Raw genomic sequence first — 18,498 nt, 5'->3', positions numbered from 1 at the left:
ATCTCATGCTCGGGAAACATTAATAATTAATCATGGCCAAACCACTCATGTTGTTTCTGTTTGTATACCGTTACAAGAATGGTTAGATAACATCACTATACCCATTACTAGAGATATGAATATTATTCTTATACTTCCTCGTTATCATATCTAATTATTTAATAGTCTGATAGTATGTGTACCTATACGTCAAGGTTATTTATCGTTCCTGCCTCGTTTATATTATTCAAAGGCAATCACACTTGTTTGATAATTACAAGGCTTCTAGTTATTCTAGCCTGATTTTGAGATTGAAAAAGGAGCAATAATTATGAGCGGGATTTTATCGGATTTGAGTGCCAAACAGGCCGACGCGCTTACTGCGGTAAGTATTCACCAACATTTCACCACTTATACTAGTCGGGAGGTTAACTTGGCTGTACATAATTTATAATTATGTCCGAGAATGAACTAAATGAAAAAAAATAAATAATAGAGCATAATAATCTTACGGTGAAACCGATATGTTTAACATTTTACTATGAGAAACATGTTGAAAATTAAAGTTCAAAAATTTATCTTTCATTGATTTTCAGAAAAAAAAATTCTCTAGTTTTTGACTCATTATGTACGCTCTTGATCTCAGTCAGAAATAAATAAACAAGTGAAATATCTTGAATATATTAACCATTTTTTGTCGCATTCCAATTTCTTCTCAGATGAGATCAAATCTTCATGATGTCTTACAAGAAGATCATGATGATCACTGCTTGTTACGATTCTTAAGAGGTGAGAATATAGGTGTAAGAAACGAATGTTTGCTTTTTAAGATCAACAGAAAGCATCTTCAGGAACAATGCATTCGCTTCTAAATTGCACTGGGTATCCAATTCATATTAATCAACAAAATCAACAGTAAATGTTCAGTAAAAGATTGCGATCAGACCCCTAGACAAAAATTGTAAAATTAACAGCATATGCACCTGACGGGTGTCTCATAAAATACAAATAACTTTATGAATGACTGGTGACCATTTCAATTGTTATGTCATGGATACCACGATCTGGGCCCCGTCTTACAAAGAGTTGTGATTGATCCGATCAATCACAACTATGGAAGGCCAGCAACATCAACATCTATTATGCATGTTTGTTCAAAACATTTTCTAACTATGGTGTATATTTATGCATTCAACGTTTTCTTGAAAATTTGCTGTGCTTCTCTTTGTTTACAAAAGACATTGTGCAAATTTCCTGTAGAAAAAATTATGACACTGATGGATTTCCATAGAGTTACGATTGATTGGATCAATCGTAACTCTTTGTAAGACTGGGCCCTGATTTACTAAGAACAAGTTCTATTCATGCGTAACGGCTTGGTCCCACTGCACTTACGGATGCAAAGCGGATGTAAAACGTAAAAAAAATTCTTGCCATCCGTTTGAAAACGCTATGCATCCGTTTTGTAATCATTGAATATACGTGTTACATACGCTCTACTATCGAGCATCCTTCCACTGAGATTTTATCCGCGCAAAAGTTTTGAGCTGCACAAAACATACAGAACGGATGAACATTCCGCCGGTGCGATACAAATCCGCAAGATATACGTGCAACAAACGTTCTATGTGTGTTATCATCCGTGAAATGTCCACTGGATCCCCTCTGTGTCCTCGGGGCATCCTCGCAACTCAGATCCACTGAAGCTGAACAACGGAAAGAGGGACGAAAGATAAGGTACATGGAACGTCTATACATCATTAGTAAGCACGGCAATAGAAAAGATGTAAGCGTATACATCTCGTAAATAAAGTATTAAAAAAACCTGATTACTCCATCGGATCCGTTATCCACTTCCATCCGTTTTCATCCGCAAAGGTTTCCGATGAACAACCATTTATTGTCCATCCTACATACTACCCACGTAACCACGTCCGTTCTTTTATGTCATGTTTTCGCTAATTTTGACCATTCTGGAACGGATGAAAACGGATGGAGCCACCCGCGTAATTTTGATCGTCTGTTGTGTTCTTTATACGTGTTGTATCCGTCGGCCAGTGGGACCAGGCCTTACTGAAAAACTTTACGCACAGCTTTATGAAAAATCCGACTGTTATTTGTCCACATTTGCCTTTTTTTTAGATAACCGGGGATAGATGTCCTAGGGGGTACTTGTCCTAGGGGGAGGATGTCCTAAAGGGTGGATGTCCAGGGGGTAGATGTCCCGTTCCGAATTTGACTTAAAACTTAAAACTAAAACTTACGAATTTGACTTAAAACTTCCACCCTTTAGAGTGATTCTGTAATCAGTATAGATAATACTCACATCGTTATTTTGTATATATTATGACTATTATTGTGTATCTTATAGATTATTTTGTATATTGCATATGTAATCACATTAACTTTGAAAACAATAATAAAAGCAAAGCAAAGCAAACCAAAATATTCTTTATTGACTTCAAAACTACTTGTCATGTAGCATGTATGATTCCACATGCTTAGAAATATCAAACATCTGTATATTCTAATAGAATATTAAGACAAATAAAGTTTGTTAATCTTTTCTTATAGCACGCCGATTCAACGTAAAGAAGGCTGAGGAAAGTTTTAGACGGGTAAGAAATAATTTCTTTATTGTCATGATTATCAAAGACCATACCTGGAGCCAAGACAACGACATATTATTTGGAAGCTGTGAAGAATCAGAATACAAGAATGCTCTATCACTGCTTTCCAGTTAGGTGTTTTGCTTTATGAACACTCCGTGATTCTCGATTATGGCCGTGTATCTGTTTGTCGTGTGTACTTACCTTCCTCTACCCTACTCTAGTTAGTTGTTCTTTTTTATGTTATTACTGTATATATGTGTATATATATATATTTTTTTTTCTTGCTTCTTATCTGCTTTTTTTTTCAATGCAGACGTTTAATTATATTGTATCATACATATTTTGTTGTTGTATCAAAGGTGATCTGTGCTTAACAAGCGTTGCTTCTATACAGACCACCTCTTTCCCATATTTTCGATATCTTTTTAGCTCATTGTCCATAAGCTTTTATTCCTGTTGTGTTTTTTCTTTTAACCTTATTGATATCGTACATGTATGCATTGTATTTTGGTTGTGGAAAGAAATAAATGAACTTGAACTTGATAAAAATGATTTTTTAATTGTTTTCCAAATTACGAATTTGACATTTTAAAGGACAAGTCCATCCAAACAAAAAGTTGATTTGAATAAAAAAAGAAAAATCCACCAAGCATAACACTGAAAATTTCACCAAAATCGGATGAGAATTAGAAAGTTATGACATTTTAAAGTTACAATGCACATCCTGATCAGTATACAAATGAGGAGACTGATGACATCATCCACTCACTATTTCTTTTGTATTTTATTATAATGAAAGCATGAATTATTTTAATTTTCTCCTCATTGCCACGTGAATCATCGCTTGATTCCTACCTGCACATGCGCAATTAGCATTGTTCTAATACTCTATGGTTAAGTCAAGTTGGTCCTTATCGTCAAATTTGTAAAGAATGAAATATTGTATAATCCAAACAATAAAACAAAAAAATAGTGAGGGAAATCATCGACTGTCTCAATTGCATGTCACTGAGTTATGTGTATAACAGTTTTGTGTAAGATAAGCGAAACTTAAATGTCACAACTGTCTTATTTTACATCCGATTTTGATGAAATTTTCAACATTTTTCTAGTTTGATTTTTGGGTGGAATTGACCTTTGAGGACAATACGCAAACCCAAGTACTGATGGAACTTATTTTTGGCCAAGCTTATTTGCAGGTTATTTGGTGGCTAATTGGTAGTTAACTGATATAGCAGTTGTGGCCAAATAAGAGGCAAAGCAAAGAAATCACAAAATTATGCTGTAAAGCTGTGGGTTAACGTTGATAAAGATTAGTAACTTGTGTTTATGTGATTTGCAATCACCTAATAATCATTCGTAAATTTTGTGATTTAGTTCATTTTACTATAATAAAAACAGAATTAAAAAAAGAAAAAAAGTTGATAAAGATTTTTATAATTTCAATCGTCCAAAATATTTAAATTTGTGAAATGGAAAACAAAGGAATAAGGTGACGTTTCTACATGCAAACGGACTGTATGTAAGTACACCTGGATAAGATGGCGTCAGAGAATCCTTTCCGGTGAAAAGCACAAAAGTACAAATTTTCAATGGTTGTCAATTTGAATGTTTTTAAACGAAATACATAGTTGGTAAAGCTGTAAAAATGCCAAAAATGCATTTGTTGTACTTTGTTTCTTGTTAGCTTCCGACTGGCATGATTAGTGTACATTTTGCCAGTTCAACTTTTCGCTTCCCAAAGATATGACCGAAATACAAATGTTTGTAAAGCGCGCGCGTAGTAGGGTACGTATAACAATTCCCCTTTATTTAATAAATATAAAAAGATTTTATAAAATGATTTAAATTGTTTGTACTTTAAATGCTTACTTCATTACGCCATATTTCCAATCCTACCATGATTATTTCATTCATTAACCTAAATAACAAAATAAATAAATAAATATATGAACAATTTGATCTCATCGGGAGGGGGGTGATGTCGGGAGTTGGAGTAATTTCACCTCTGTTTTGATGATAAACGGTGAGTACTAATTTAAAACAAGAGTCTTACAGATCTGGCATATATCTTTCATCGACATGAACTACTTTCTATTTCAGGTTTCGTGAATAAAACATTATACACGTTATATCCATGAATTATGAGCTACAAGTACAGATTATCCTGGTGATTAGTAAAGTGTTTAATGATATAGGAGTCATCTTTTATCTATATACTTTCACTTTCAAGATAATTATGTGTTTGTGCATCTATTATGAAGGGCTTTTAATTAGTGAGCAAGATTGGGAGGGATGACAATTATGAAAATGAATTCAAGCTAGAGATTGGCAGATGTCTTGTCAAATATTTGATTGTCAAGAAAGTAAAAAAATAAAATATGGAATGATGTAGAAATATGAACATCCGTTTATGAAGGTTTTCCCTGAAGACAAAGCAAAATAAAATCCAAACTGTTGATAGTCATGACAGTGACAGAATAAATCATAACCAACAGGGCCCAGGGAAAGATCTTTTAACATGGGACGCAGGCTTAAATTTGTCAAGCAAAAAAGAAAGAAAGAAAGAAGGTTTTCACTCCAAAATGTTGGTTACACTATGCTATTTAGTATTTCCAGGTGGGGGGGGGGGCCGCCTATGCACCACCCCATGTAAATTTTGGGGTGCATCCCAGCACCCCTGCTTCCAAGGGACATGATAACCAATCTATGTTACAAATTTCTTTCACGAAACTTGATGACGTTGTGTGGCCTACGATTCTCCACATTATGTATTCTTATCATTTCTGTCGTTTGCAGGATCTGGAGTGGCGAATAAAGAACAGAATAGATTCCATTCATGATTGGTATGAAATACCTGAGGTAATTTATCTTTTCTCTTTTTAAATATCCTTAAAACTTCTCCTTTTCCTGCTGTTGAACTGGTTAAATATGGATTTACTGATGTAATGGGTTTGCATACATCTTTCCTTAAAACCCCCATAACATTAGTCATTTGGGAAAAAGCGTGCAGACACAGGTCCGCAGTCATGTGATCATGGACAGTAAAAGTTTGTTCAAGTAATAGTAATTTTATTTAATTTTGCCATTATGAGGGATCATGATGGATCATAATTTGATGAAGCACTTATAAAACCTATAGTTTTTATATGAATGATGAAATTTTGTATAGCAATCCCTCACAGAATAGTAAATGGATGTCAGGTTTCAAAACTTTTCAATGTTACTTTATCTAACTTGTTGCCAAGTTATTACCGCCTGTATTTGGTATTGCATAGCCCATCAGTGATTCAGAACCTAACCTGAATCGTCTTATTTTCATGAATTGAATACCAAAATGTGCTTCAAGTTTGAATATATAGGTAAAACAATTTGACATGTGAAGGAATATGACGGTACCAACCCAGGGGATATGAATTTGCTGCAGACGATTTATAAAAATATGACTCGCTCCATTAGCATGATTAGTCCGACAGTATAATTCAACTTTCCCTTTTTACATTTATTTTAAGCATATAGCTTTTATGCAGGGGATTTACTCAGTCGTGTTGACTGTATGGGGGTATAGGATCTGCAGTTTTTGCTCTGCCGTTTTTACCCTGCCATTTAAACCTCTGCCATTTTTTGCCTCTTACAGTTTTACACTGAACCACACAGATAGATGGCGTAGTTCAAAGTTTAGTACTTCGATATTAAATTCCAGCTTCGTTTTTTTTTAATATCGACAAAATCATTTTGTTTTTATTTGTTTAGAGATGGGTTATAACTCACAAGGTTTTGGACGTTTGTATGACTGGTCAGTACAAAATCAGTACAAGTTATATGGATTATGATAAAACTGCGAACAATTTGTCAAGCCTATAAACAAAGCATAAAAGATTTTATATTACAAGACTAGATATGAAAAGAGCTGGACCAACCCAGTAAGGAGGTGGTGGTTGTTGCAGGCAGACAACTTTTTCATTAGTGCTGAAACCGGGTTTGTTTAAATTTTTGATACATGAACTTGTGTGTTACTTTATATTTTATGTTAGACAAAAAGACAACGACAACTTTAATCGTAATTCCCCTCAACTTTCTTCTTTATATTTTCAGGCTTGCTTGAAGTATTGGCCAGGAGGAGCTACCGGATTGGATAAAGAAGGTCACGTGGTGTGGATATGCCCTCTTGGTAACGTCGATCCCAAAGGTAGATAAAAAAAGCAAAAACGCTTTCATTATCTATGTATGTAACAATTTCCAAAATATCTTTAAAAGAAGGTCTTATCAAACATATTCAATTCAAATCTTTGATGTAGTTTTCTTGAGTGTTGTTACTGGCAGAGGTGTATTATGAAATCCTCCTTCGTTTGTGAAAATGGCTCATATTTCTTTGTTAGATCTTAATCACGGTTGAAAGAGAAAAAAATATTTTATTTCCCAATATGACACGGGACATCAGTTTCGTATGTGTATGCATGTTATGTGTGTGATTATATAACTATTTTGTAACATTATCATGTAGGTTTTTCTTGATGTCTTGTTAACACATTTGCTGCAAATCTCTATATGAAAGAGGAAAAAGAAACACAAAACCAAAGATCAATTCATGTTTGCGATCTTTTTTTTCTCCCTCAGGACTGCTCTACTCGGTAAAAGCTGGAGACATCATCAAAACAAATATCAGCATCTTGGAGAGATTACAAAATGAACAGAAAATCATTTCTAGAAAGGTATACTATAAGAGTAACCTTTTTGTAATCAATGCACATTTATTAATTTTAATGACACTTCTAGAATACGAAACAAAACAATTATGTTTAGATTTCATGTACTGGTAACCTTGGTTACTATGTGCGCTGATCGGTTATTCTTTAAGAATTTAAAGAAAATGCAAACAAACATTTAATGTTGTAAAAAAGCAATATTGTTCACATGGACCTGGCCACGGAGGATGAATTTATTGTTACTGGGGGTGCTGAGCATTGTCATAGCACCCCCAGTAACAATAGATAATCCTCCGTGGATAGGTTCATGATTGTTTATTTTGTAAACTTATTCGCAACCGTTTTTTTTAATTGTGTTGTAGAAACAGGGAAATAGAATGGAGGGGGTAAAAATTGAATTGTCGAAATGGGGGGGGGGGGGGTGTTTCATTAATATATTCTTCGATCAGCTACTTGAAGATTTTTGTGGGGGGGGGGGGTAAATTCTTAATCCTTAATACATGTTGTCTTCATTGCTACAAAAAAAGTATGTATTTCATAAGGACCAAATCAAATATGTCAGCGTGAAGAAGGACCTACGAGCTGATTTTTGAAAATATATATATTCTTAGATTTGTTATAGTTACACCTGAAAAAGGGATAATTCTGATTATTTTTAAAAATCGTCAACTGGATTTGTATTTCACTAATAAAAAAGATGCACCGTCCTCTTCAAATTGTTTTTGCTCACTCATGCGTGAATGAAAAATGATTTACGTAATTTCAGATGAAAGATGGGATACTAAGTTTCACATTGGTAAGTCACTTGTCTATTGTATTTGTGTTTAAGTTATGAAAAATCAACGATAAATCTCGGTTTCGTTTTTTTCTGGGACGCACTGTATAGGTCCATGCCCCCCCCCCCCACCTGGATCTGCCTATATATGGGGGTCGGGGAAGGGTAGAGAGCTAAATGTGTGAATTTGATTGGAAAGTTGACTAGACGAAGGAGAACAGCTTTACTTCACATTGATTTGAAAGTATTAACCTGACAGAAAATATTTGTTGAAATGACTATTGATTCGTATCCCTTCAGCTTGGTCGTCATATTGAAGGTGTCACATTCATCGTAGATCTTGAACACCTGAATGCAGGCCATATATGGAAACCAGGAATGACAGTCATGACAGAGGTCTGTATTATTCTATAGTGTCTTTTGCTGGGTCAAAATAATCAATATGTCTCACTGGCGTACAGATGGGGGGGGGCTCTTCCCCAAAAAAATTCACGACCAAGAAAAAAAAAGATAAGGAAAGAAAATGAAAAAGAAAGTCGTGAAATATGATATCCTTTTCTGAAAATTATGTAAAAATCTATTACAAACTTTGATTTTTGTAATAAAAATGTCGAAATTTTTGCTCGCTCGCAACTTATTAAAAATAATTACTCGATACGCCATGCATATTTAACTCCCTCAAAGTTTTTGGCTCATTACGCCACGGATTATTCCAAGCTTGAATCAGAGTAGACTTGGATAAATAAAATTCGAGATAAGATCAAAAAAGAAGATTGAAATAGTCGTTACAAGAATTCAGAAAAGTCGATATGGTTTACAAAATAATTTTCACAATTTGTAACACTTTAAAATGTTATGACAAAACAAGACTGACACATTGTACTGATAAATATGCTTTGAACAAGTTCCAAAACGTCATCATCTGTGATATTATGTTTATGATAAATCGTGATTTTTACCCACTGTAGGCCGCTGCATTGTTTGAAGAACATTATCCGGAGATCATTCATAAAATGCTGATAGTTCGACCTACTAAGATATTTCCTGCAGTCTATTTCATCTTGAAACCATTCCTCAGTGAAGGAACAAGAGCAAAGATTAAAGTACTAGGAGGTTTGTCTTACTCACATTCATGACATTGGCACCATTACATTCGGAATTATACTTTCTGTTGTTCCCCCTTCTCCCATTATTCCTCAGTCCTCACCACTTCTTCTTCTTCTCCGATTGAACTTAAACATGAAGACAGCATTATGTGTTACACTGTTCAGTAAATTTTTGAAAAGCTACTTGCACTTAACTTAATCTAGTTTATGTCCCAACTTGACCAAACTTGACCATAATCATAAATATTGATCAAACCCCACGTGTCATATAATATATAATCTAATACAACGTGTTAAGAAGTCAAATTTTGGGATATTTTGTTTGATAGGTAACTGGCGTGATGCCCTCCTGAAACACATAGATCCAGAAGTACTTCCGGTTTACTGGGGAGGAACCATGACAGATACTGATGGCAATCCTAACATGTGTCCTTCAAAGGTATCTAATATTCTAAGTATATCCTCATTGTGGAGTGATACAACGATTAATTCATCCCTGAACCCGTGGAATTAGCATTGTTTAATACTATGCGATTCAGTCAAGTTGGTCCTTATTGTCAAATATGTAAAAAAATGAAATATTGTATAGTTCAAACCAAAAAAACAAACAATATAAATAGTGAGTGAAAGACATCATCGACTGTCTCATTTGCATGTCACTAAATTGTGCATATCACTGTTTTGTGAAAAATAAGCGAAACTTAAAAAAAAATAAAAAAAAAGAATTCTTATTTTAGATCGGATTTTTATGAAATTTTCAGTGTTAAGCTAGCTTTATTTTTATCTATTTATTCGAATCAACATTTTTCTTGGGTGGATTTGACCTTTAAAAACCCATTTTTGCTAAAGGCAATTATATTCCATTAAACGACACCTCTCGTGCAGAAATAAATGTCACTAATTTTCTTGTCATTTAACAGATTAATCTTGGAGGTAAAGTTCCATCGTTTTATTTTAAGAAGGGAAGTGATCTGACACATTCTGATATGACATCTCAACAGCTTCCGGGTAAGAGGTCAATAGAGATCAAGTACAAGGTCAAGACACTTGGCAGCATATTCAGGTAAATTGCGTGTCGTTTTGAAGATCATTATACTTGCAGATTCAGAGCCCTATCCACGCCCCTCTCTCTCCCTCCTTTTTTTCTCTCGACCTGTCTCCTCAATCTGTATTCCAGTCTCCATAGCTTTGCATTTATTTCGCATGTTGATATTGTAATGACTTTTCACTGAGATACCGAAACGAGAAAAGTTATCGGTGATGATTTCTTGTACTTTCAGTATTTTTTTCTCAATAATTTGGTTTAAAAGTACTTATTGATTTTTGTAATGGTCTTCTGTCTTCAATACCATTGTCTCACATTAATCGTCTCCAGCACCTCCAGAATTGGGCTGCCCGTATTATTTTCGAAGTCCGCCGTGATACACCTCCTGAACCCCTGTTATATAATTTACACTGGCTCCCGATTAGACAACGTATTATTTTTAAGTTACTACTCCTTGTATACAAATCACTCTATAACCAAGCTCCAAAATACTTGTCTGATTGTTTAGAAATTTATGTCCCAGGTAGAAGAACTAGATCCTCTGAAGACCCACTTAAATTAACATATCCAACAAAAAGAAAACAGACTGGAGTTAGAACATTCACTGTTGCATCCTCTATGGAATGGAACAAGCTCCCTCTTGCAATAAGACAATCCCCAACAATCAAGTCTTTTAAGAAGTCACTTAAAATTCTCTTGTTCTAGGCAATTTTAATTGAAATTGTGAGCGCTTTGGGCCATTTGGGAAAAGCGCGTTGTAAATATTGAGTATTATTATTACTTATTTCATATATTTATTTAACGGCTCACAGCCGGGCAAGCCGACGCGATATACCCCGTGCGCAGCAGCGTCTTTGCTCATTGCCTGAAGAAGTCTAGCAGCTTGCAGACGAAACGTCGCTTTCCTACTACGTTTGATACAACGTGAAACAACAGGTTATTTCTTCTACTCCATATTCGTATAGTTCATAGTTATTTTCGTACAAAAGAAATTGCGGAACAGAAAATCGAATCTTGGGAAATCTGGCACAGATGCTCTGATTAACGTACTCAATTTCATTTTTGCAATATACATATTTCAGAATAATAAACCTTCTGAATAACGAGCGTTAACTTTATTTCCTTTTTATTGGTTAGGTATGAATTCAAAACTGAATCTCACGATATCGCATTCGGGATTCATCGGTTGTTGGATTCAGGGGAGAAGATCTCCATACTTGATGAGAAACGATATAACAGTCATATCGTGCCTGAAGATGGAGAGGTACTATTTGAAGAACCAGGATTGTGTAAGTATTATATTCATATTCGTTTTATAGGTTAATAGTAGCAAGGATCTTCCAAGCTCCTTGATAGTAGGGAGTATTCACGCTGCGGCGAAGGACGAATTCAAGAATACAATGGATATACTAAAAATGCCCGTCAAATTACAATGAACAGCTGAGAAGTCTTTGTCGGAAATTGGTGAACTGCAACAGCGGTTTCGTCGTAAATTTTAGAGCTGAAGGAAAATGGCAAATGCGTCGTTGTCCAGAGTCCAAGACGAAACGGCTGTATTGGATCACAAATTTACAACAAAGACTTCTTGGTTGTCATGAAGGTCATTTGACAATGCATTGTCTATGTTCTTAAAAGTGTTCTGTTTCGTGGTGCGTAAACTCCTAATGCTACACTCGCACCGGCGAATTCGACTCCTCAAAACAAATATACAGTATAATATAATATTGATCAGTTTGAGTTAGTTTGGTTGGTGTGACGTACCATGAAACCATTGGATTTGCAAAGAATTAATTTTATCGTGCGTTGACTGGCGTAAAAATGGATAATGCAGCCAAACACCTTTTATACGCGAAGCAGAAATATATCAGAATAGATTTTTCTAATAGTTTGAGAGAAACGGATATGAATATTAAAGAAAGGGTATAAGAATATGTAAAGTTATTATTTATGAATAGAGATCTGTCTTAATGAAGAGTTGTCGATAGCTGATAAGTTGACTTCCTTGGGGGTAAGAATGGAAGATGAATTGTTAACATGCATTTGGCAAGTCGATCTGCTAGGAATAAGGCAAGATGCCGTGCTGTTGGATCGACTCCGACTCATTTTTTTTTATTCCCAGTAAATTCTATACTGGTTGAAGGGATCGATTGATGTAAATTGTCCCGTTTTTTGTCCAGATCAGCTGTAAGCTAGCCCTACACTCGGAGTAGTGCAGACTTCACAATATAAAGTGCTATGAATAAGGGGTAGATTCTCTTTAAAAAGCCGATGTTTTCTCTCCATTTTCCTCACCCATTCCCTCTCTCTATTTACATTTGATTCTTGATAAATTCGTCTCCTTGTAGATGTGGTGAAATTCGACAATCACGGCAGTACCTTCCAGAAGACCCGAAAGCTTAGCTATTGGATGGAGGTGATTGAACCACGTCTTGAGGTCAATGAATACAAGTCATGATGACAGAATCATTTGACGACATCACAAGAGACAGTGGCTACCTCGACGATAGAGGTCCGATGTCGAGACACAGGTCGACGTCATTAGAACGATCATCGACCTTACCTCGTCTTCAAACCCATGCTCAAGGACCAATGAAAGGGCTGTCGCATACACCATCTTTCTCTTGAATTAAAAACTGTAGCGTATCTTATAAACTTCGCAGACCCTTTTTGGAACGTTGAGGAGTATTAGAAATGCCCGTCAAATCACAGTGGACAGATTAGAGGTCATTGTCGAAAGTTGGTGGATCGGCGCACAGTGGGCCGGGGCGAAACAAAAGTGCGCCAAAAGTCATTTTGGGCAATTTCAGGTTTTTAATTTTTGTCATGCCCAGCTGAAAGACAACACTTTGAAGAATACTTCAGCAAAATATTTCATTCGGGAATTTGCATAAAGCTTGTTAATTTCCTACCTCAAATCGTAAAATGTGACATTTTGCGAAATGCCGCGTATATGACAGCTTAGTTGAAAAACAAGCCATTTCACAGGAGGTTTTTCATGTAGGAATCTGTAATGGCACCCACATAATCCTGATATATTCTTTTTTCGTGTGAAAGGTTTCAAAGTAGATAAAAAGACACATTTCAGGAGGTTTATAAGATAATTATTCCTCGAAATAGGCGGATAATCCATGTTTTTCGCATTTACATTGGAAAAGTTTTGAATTCCGTGGATTTCCGTTTTAATTATATCATCATTTTGCCAGATGTCTAAGCTTTAAGTTGATACCAAATTCAGCTGCCCGTTGTTGCCCTTTTTATGTTAGAGTCGATTTTACTTGACACAACTCCCCAAAACCTGTTCAAAAACGGTCATTTTTTTTACCGCGCAGTCATCGCAGCGCACCGTGTGGGGTGTACATTGCCGTTCATTTTTGCACGGCGAGGACGATTCCCCTTCCATTCCATGAAAATGACATGAATTCCGGGCATAATGAAAACAAAATAAAGGTTGATAACGCAGACAAGGGCTACTCGCCCCTCTTCCAGAGATAAAATATACTTGTAGAATAATTTCAGCCAAAAACCCTCCTCATAGTAAATTATTCGTGGTGTTATATACTCTGCGTTTTACCCAAGTCTACACCGCTTGATCATGTTGATAAAGCACGGTTAATATTTTTCAGATTTTAAAGTATTTGTTTAATCTAATGATCATTTTTATGCCATAAAATTATTTTTAGGATCTCATACACATTTTTTAGGCATGTGAGAAACATAAACCAACATTAACTCTGGTCAATCTTTAAGTAACACATATCACAAAGTTTATATACTGCACATTGTTTAGCATAATTTGTCTTTTTACAGATAGGATTTAAGTAGCCAATCAAAATTTGGTATCAAAGTGACGTCATATCGGCTTTAAATTATGTTCGGTCGATTCTACGCCCAAAATTACCCTTAATCAACATGTTAAAGTAAAGAATGATATAAACCGGAATATAATTTGGCGCACTTTCAACTCATTCTGGCCCACTGTGCGGCGGGACAGCACATCGTCTTAGATTTGGACCGGACGAACAATTGCAAATATGCCGTTTGTCCGAGTCCAGAACGACACAGCTGTTTTGATTCGCCGATGTTCAACAAAGGCTACTTTTTAGGAATTTTGACAAGAAATTAGCAGCGTTATATAAAGCGTGTGCAAATGGATTGATAAAATGACTTAGTATTTGGTTACTAGCATGACTAGTGGCTATAGTCACACTCCCGAAATCGAATCAAAACCGATTGGTAATACATTCCCGGGGGGGGGGGGGGGGGGGGGGGCACTCAGTATATAATGCATAGTGGGTATGTGCCGCGGAGGGGACCCCCATTTTTACTCTCAAATTTTCGTTCCAAGGCATAGCGTTATTGTCTTATTGAGATAAAGAACAAAGAAAGCTGCTCCAAAGCATAGCATTTTCTTCTTACCGAGAAAAAAATCCGCTCCAAAGCTTCGCATAGTTTTCGTTACGTCGTTCCGATCGCATTGATCTGCTACAATGAGCTGCAATTTTGGTGAAAAGCGGCCACAGAGCGCTGTCCGACCATCACCTCAGCTCTGCGCGAGCGCATCCGGCGGAGGCCGCGCTAGCTGCATCATGCATGCATGACCGTTCCATAGGGATGCTTACCCACTCACACGCTGGCGATCCGTTCCAAGGACCCCCGTTCTTACAAACATTTGTAATTCCGAAGCCCGTTCCAAGGACCCTAATTTTTTAAATAAGCCGCTCCAAGGCCCCCGTATTTTGTCTCGCCCGCGGCACACCCCACCACTTTTTGGTCAAGTGCCCCCCGGAATACATTACCTTGTGTTAAAGATGTAAAACAAAATAATGGAAATTGGACGAGGAAGAAAAGTATGTAAATTTCAATCGGCAATCTGATGAGTAGATTGTGTGACTTGTGACATGGTCTAGTAGTATCCATGGTTTTGATATCGGAGACAATTCTTTATATGTTATTTTCTTATACCCCTTGTAGTATCTTTGATTATATTAATTTTCTTGTAATATCACACTCTCTTTTCTGTTTCTCTTCTTAGTAAACATCCTCTTGATAATGTCAAAAAGGGTTAAGCAACTACAGTTACTCTGCAACTTTTCTTTATACCCTGGCAGGCCAATGGGTGCACGAGTTCTACATGTTCTATATTATCTTAGTACACTATTCCGTTGTATACTACTGTATTATTATTTTTTTTCCGTAGTATTCTCTATTTACCTAAATGAATAATGATAATAATGATGATGATGATAATAATAATGATAATAATAATGATAATAATAATAATTATGATAAAAGTAATATTAATAATATTCATAATAGATATAATAAAAGTATGTTTTTTCATTATTTCATTTTTTGTGGTACCATACATAAATGTCGTTATCATATTTATTATTCTCGGCAAAGAAAATGGCAAAAAAAAACAATATGCGATTATGTCGTGGTTTTATTCAATCGAGATGAACGCTTTTTCGAATCTGGTGTCACAATTACATAAGTATAAAACATGGATATAAATTATAGGCCGTGGGCGTTTCAAAAACGTTTCAGTTGAAATTGGATCAATATAAAGAAATGATAGTAATTCCTTTTCCAAAAGATGACAGATTTCATTAACATGTTTCAAGAAGGCATATTGTCCTTTTATGAATGCATTTTGTCTGCATGGCCCTGCCTTTCGATCTTTGTGTTTCTGTGTCTGTGTAGTTAAAGAGAGAGAGAGAGAGAGAAAGAAAGAAAGAAAGAGGGGAGGGGGAGGGAGAGCGAGAGAAATTGAGGGGTTAAGAGTAGAGAGAGAAATAAGAGATTATACTAACGAAAAATAGAGACGGAGAAAGAGGGAAAAATAAATGTAAATGAATGATATTAGTTTGGTAAATTCAATGGAAGATTAAGTTTTCCTCATAATATACCCATGTTACTTCTAGTAAATGTAATAATTTCCATTGCAAAATGGGATTTTGTACAAAGAACAAAGGAATATAAATGGATATTTTAAGAATCTGATGAATATGAAATGTGTGCCTTTTATTATTTTGTGAACAGAACAGACTTATATGTTTTTTTCTGACAAAGTGTTATTTATCTGTCGGTACTGATGGATATTGCCAGACAAAAAAAAATGATGATGAAAATGCTTGCTTCTTTGAGAAGAGGAGGAAAGCTTACAAAGGGAAAGAGATGAAATAGGAAGAGGGAGAAAGAATTTGTATGATGTGTAGATACAAAGTGTCTTTTTTTCAGAACGGAGAAAATTACAAGAAGAGAGAGAGAGAGAGAGAGGGGAGACATGCAGAAGAGTTGTACTGAGTTGGACAGGCCTATGCCGATGAGAGGGAATAGTTCGTAAAGTGACAAATATATATTGATTACAATTTGGAGGAGGTTTTCAAAATCATAAACATGATAAAGTTGAATATTAATTGCTAATATTAACTAGGAGTCGTTTAAATTTTAGTATCATCACAATATCAATTGTAATGTTATCACTATTATTATTATGATCATCACGATAATCATGGTTATTCAAAATTGTTTCACAATCCTTCAGTAAACTGAAATATAACCCAACCCTTTCATCCTGGAATGATTTTATGGACATTTATCTTTCCATTTTCCCCGTCTCTATTTCGCTTTCCACTACAGAGCGTATAAAAAAAACGGGACAGATTTGAAAAGTCTATAAAATTTTAGTTTCAAATTATTATGTCTACATTTTGGTGTTAATAGGTGCTCTAAGGTCTTGTCTTTCAAATGCTATAAAAAAATAGTTTTGTTTATGCTTGAGCGAACACGGGACGTTTTTGTTTGGGTTTCAAAAAGAGGCTTGCGCCAGAATTGCAGAATATGAGTAATATGATGGGACTTCTTGCTAATTAGCAGACTTCCTCTTAACCTTTTCATTATCTTTGCCATAATTTTCAAATCATGCGGTCAAAATTCATTTTCAGATCTATTTATTTGCTTGAATTGTTCTGTTATTTCTTTTTAATATGCTCTCTGTTAGCTTTGAATATTCCTTCTTCAAGCTAAAATTATTTTTTTTCAACCGAATTATGGGAGAGCATGGATTTTTTTTCAAATCCTTTCATTATGTGCTACAAAGGTTATGGTGCCTTTTGAACAAAGCCACACAGATGGGCGGGCGCTCGGGTTGCCCCCCCTCAATTAAAAAAAACATGACCAAGAAAAAAAGTGGACAGGAAATAAGGAAAGATAGAAAGTAAAATATGATATCATTTTCTGAATATTATGTCAAAATCTATCACAAAATTTGATATTGTAATTAAAAAAGTGGGAATATTTGCGTGCTCACTTCGCTCGCTCACAACTTTTTAATACATTTTACCCGATCTGCAATATCTAGCTCCATCAAAATTGACTCAATGCACCATTGTCATTGAAAACATGAATCCCTTCCTGTGTTTCCTGTCAAACAATTAAACTTGGTCAAGGAATTAATGACCCCTTGAAAAATAGATTCATATCTTTTAAAGATACATAACATTATTTGTTTCACATAATAAAACGATTTGAATAATCACAAATTTTCCCAATTAATAATTCAAATCTTCTTGCTTGGGTTGACAAAAAAATCTTCTTTTCTCAGTTATTTATGAAGGAAAATTAAAGGGTAAGAGAAGTTTAAATGAAAAAACAAAATAATTCAATTAAATGAATAACTTTGTAAATGAAATTTGACAGCATAATTCGAAAATTGTGGCACAGATAATGAAAAGGTCAAGAGGAAGTCTCCTGATTAGCAAGAAGTCTGATCATTGTATTACACATATTCTGCAATTCTGGCGCAAGCCTCTTTTTGAACCCCCAACAAAAACGTCCCGTGTTCGCTCAAGCATGAATAAAATTTATTTTTTTAAAATTGCATTTCAAAGAAAAGACCTTAGAGCATCTATTAACACCAAAATATAGACATGATTATTTGAAACAAAAAATTTATAGACTTCAAATCTGTCCCGTTTTTTTTTATACGCACTGTATATTTTTTTTATTTCCCACTCTCTCTTCAACTTCACACGAACACACACAGAAACACAAAGATCAAAATGCAGGACCAGGCAAATGCATTTATATCATAAGGACCATATGCCTTCTACTTAAATGGAATGTTATCTGGTCACTTGACAAAGGAATTGCTATCATTTCTTAAAATTAGTCCACGGCGAAATGTTATGCTATAATACCAGAATTCTATAAAGATTAGTCTAGATGTCCGTTTTCAATTGTTTGTTGTGATTAAAACAGTTGGTTACACTTC

The 18,498-nt window shown here is 35.2% G+C and overlaps 1 protein-coding gene across 2 annotated transcripts; it reads left to right on the top strand.

Moving 5' to 3' along the window:
* The first annotated feature begins 284 nt into the window (after nt 1-284).
* LOC121409658 (SEC14-like protein 3) lies at nt 285-12,860 on the top strand. Of its 2 annotated transcripts, XM_041601567.1 has the most exons (12): nt 285-364; nt 699-768; nt 2,554-2,597; nt 5,391-5,453; nt 6,687-6,780; nt 7,209-7,303; nt 8,373-8,468; nt 9,041-9,185; nt 9,508-9,617; nt 10,099-10,241; nt 11,361-11,512; nt 12,569-12,860. In XM_041601567.1, the coding sequence occupies exons 1-12, from the start codon at nt 311-313 to the stop codon at nt 12,676-12,678; spliced, it is 1,176 nt and encodes a 391-aa protein (XP_041457501.1). In that variant the 5' UTR covers nt 285-310; the 3' UTR covers nt 12,679-12,860. The 2 variants fall into 2 exon arrangements, with proteins under 2 accessions (XP_041457501.1, XP_041457502.1); XM_041601568.1 differs by lacking the exons at nt 11,361-11,512; nt 12,569-12,860 and having other exon boundaries at nt 10,099-10,245.
* Nucleotides 12,861-18,498: the final 5,638 nt, after the last annotated feature.

This window comes from Lytechinus variegatus, chromosome 2 (assembly GCF_018143015.1).
Source record: "Lytechinus variegatus isolate NC3 chromosome 2, Lvar_3.0, whole genome shotgun sequence".
Taxonomy (NCBI): Eukaryota; Metazoa; Echinodermata; class Echinoidea; order Temnopleuroida; family Toxopneustidae; genus Lytechinus; species Lytechinus variegatus.
Note: the sequence above shows the minus strand (reverse complement) of the source record. Positions and strands in the feature narration are given on the sequence as shown.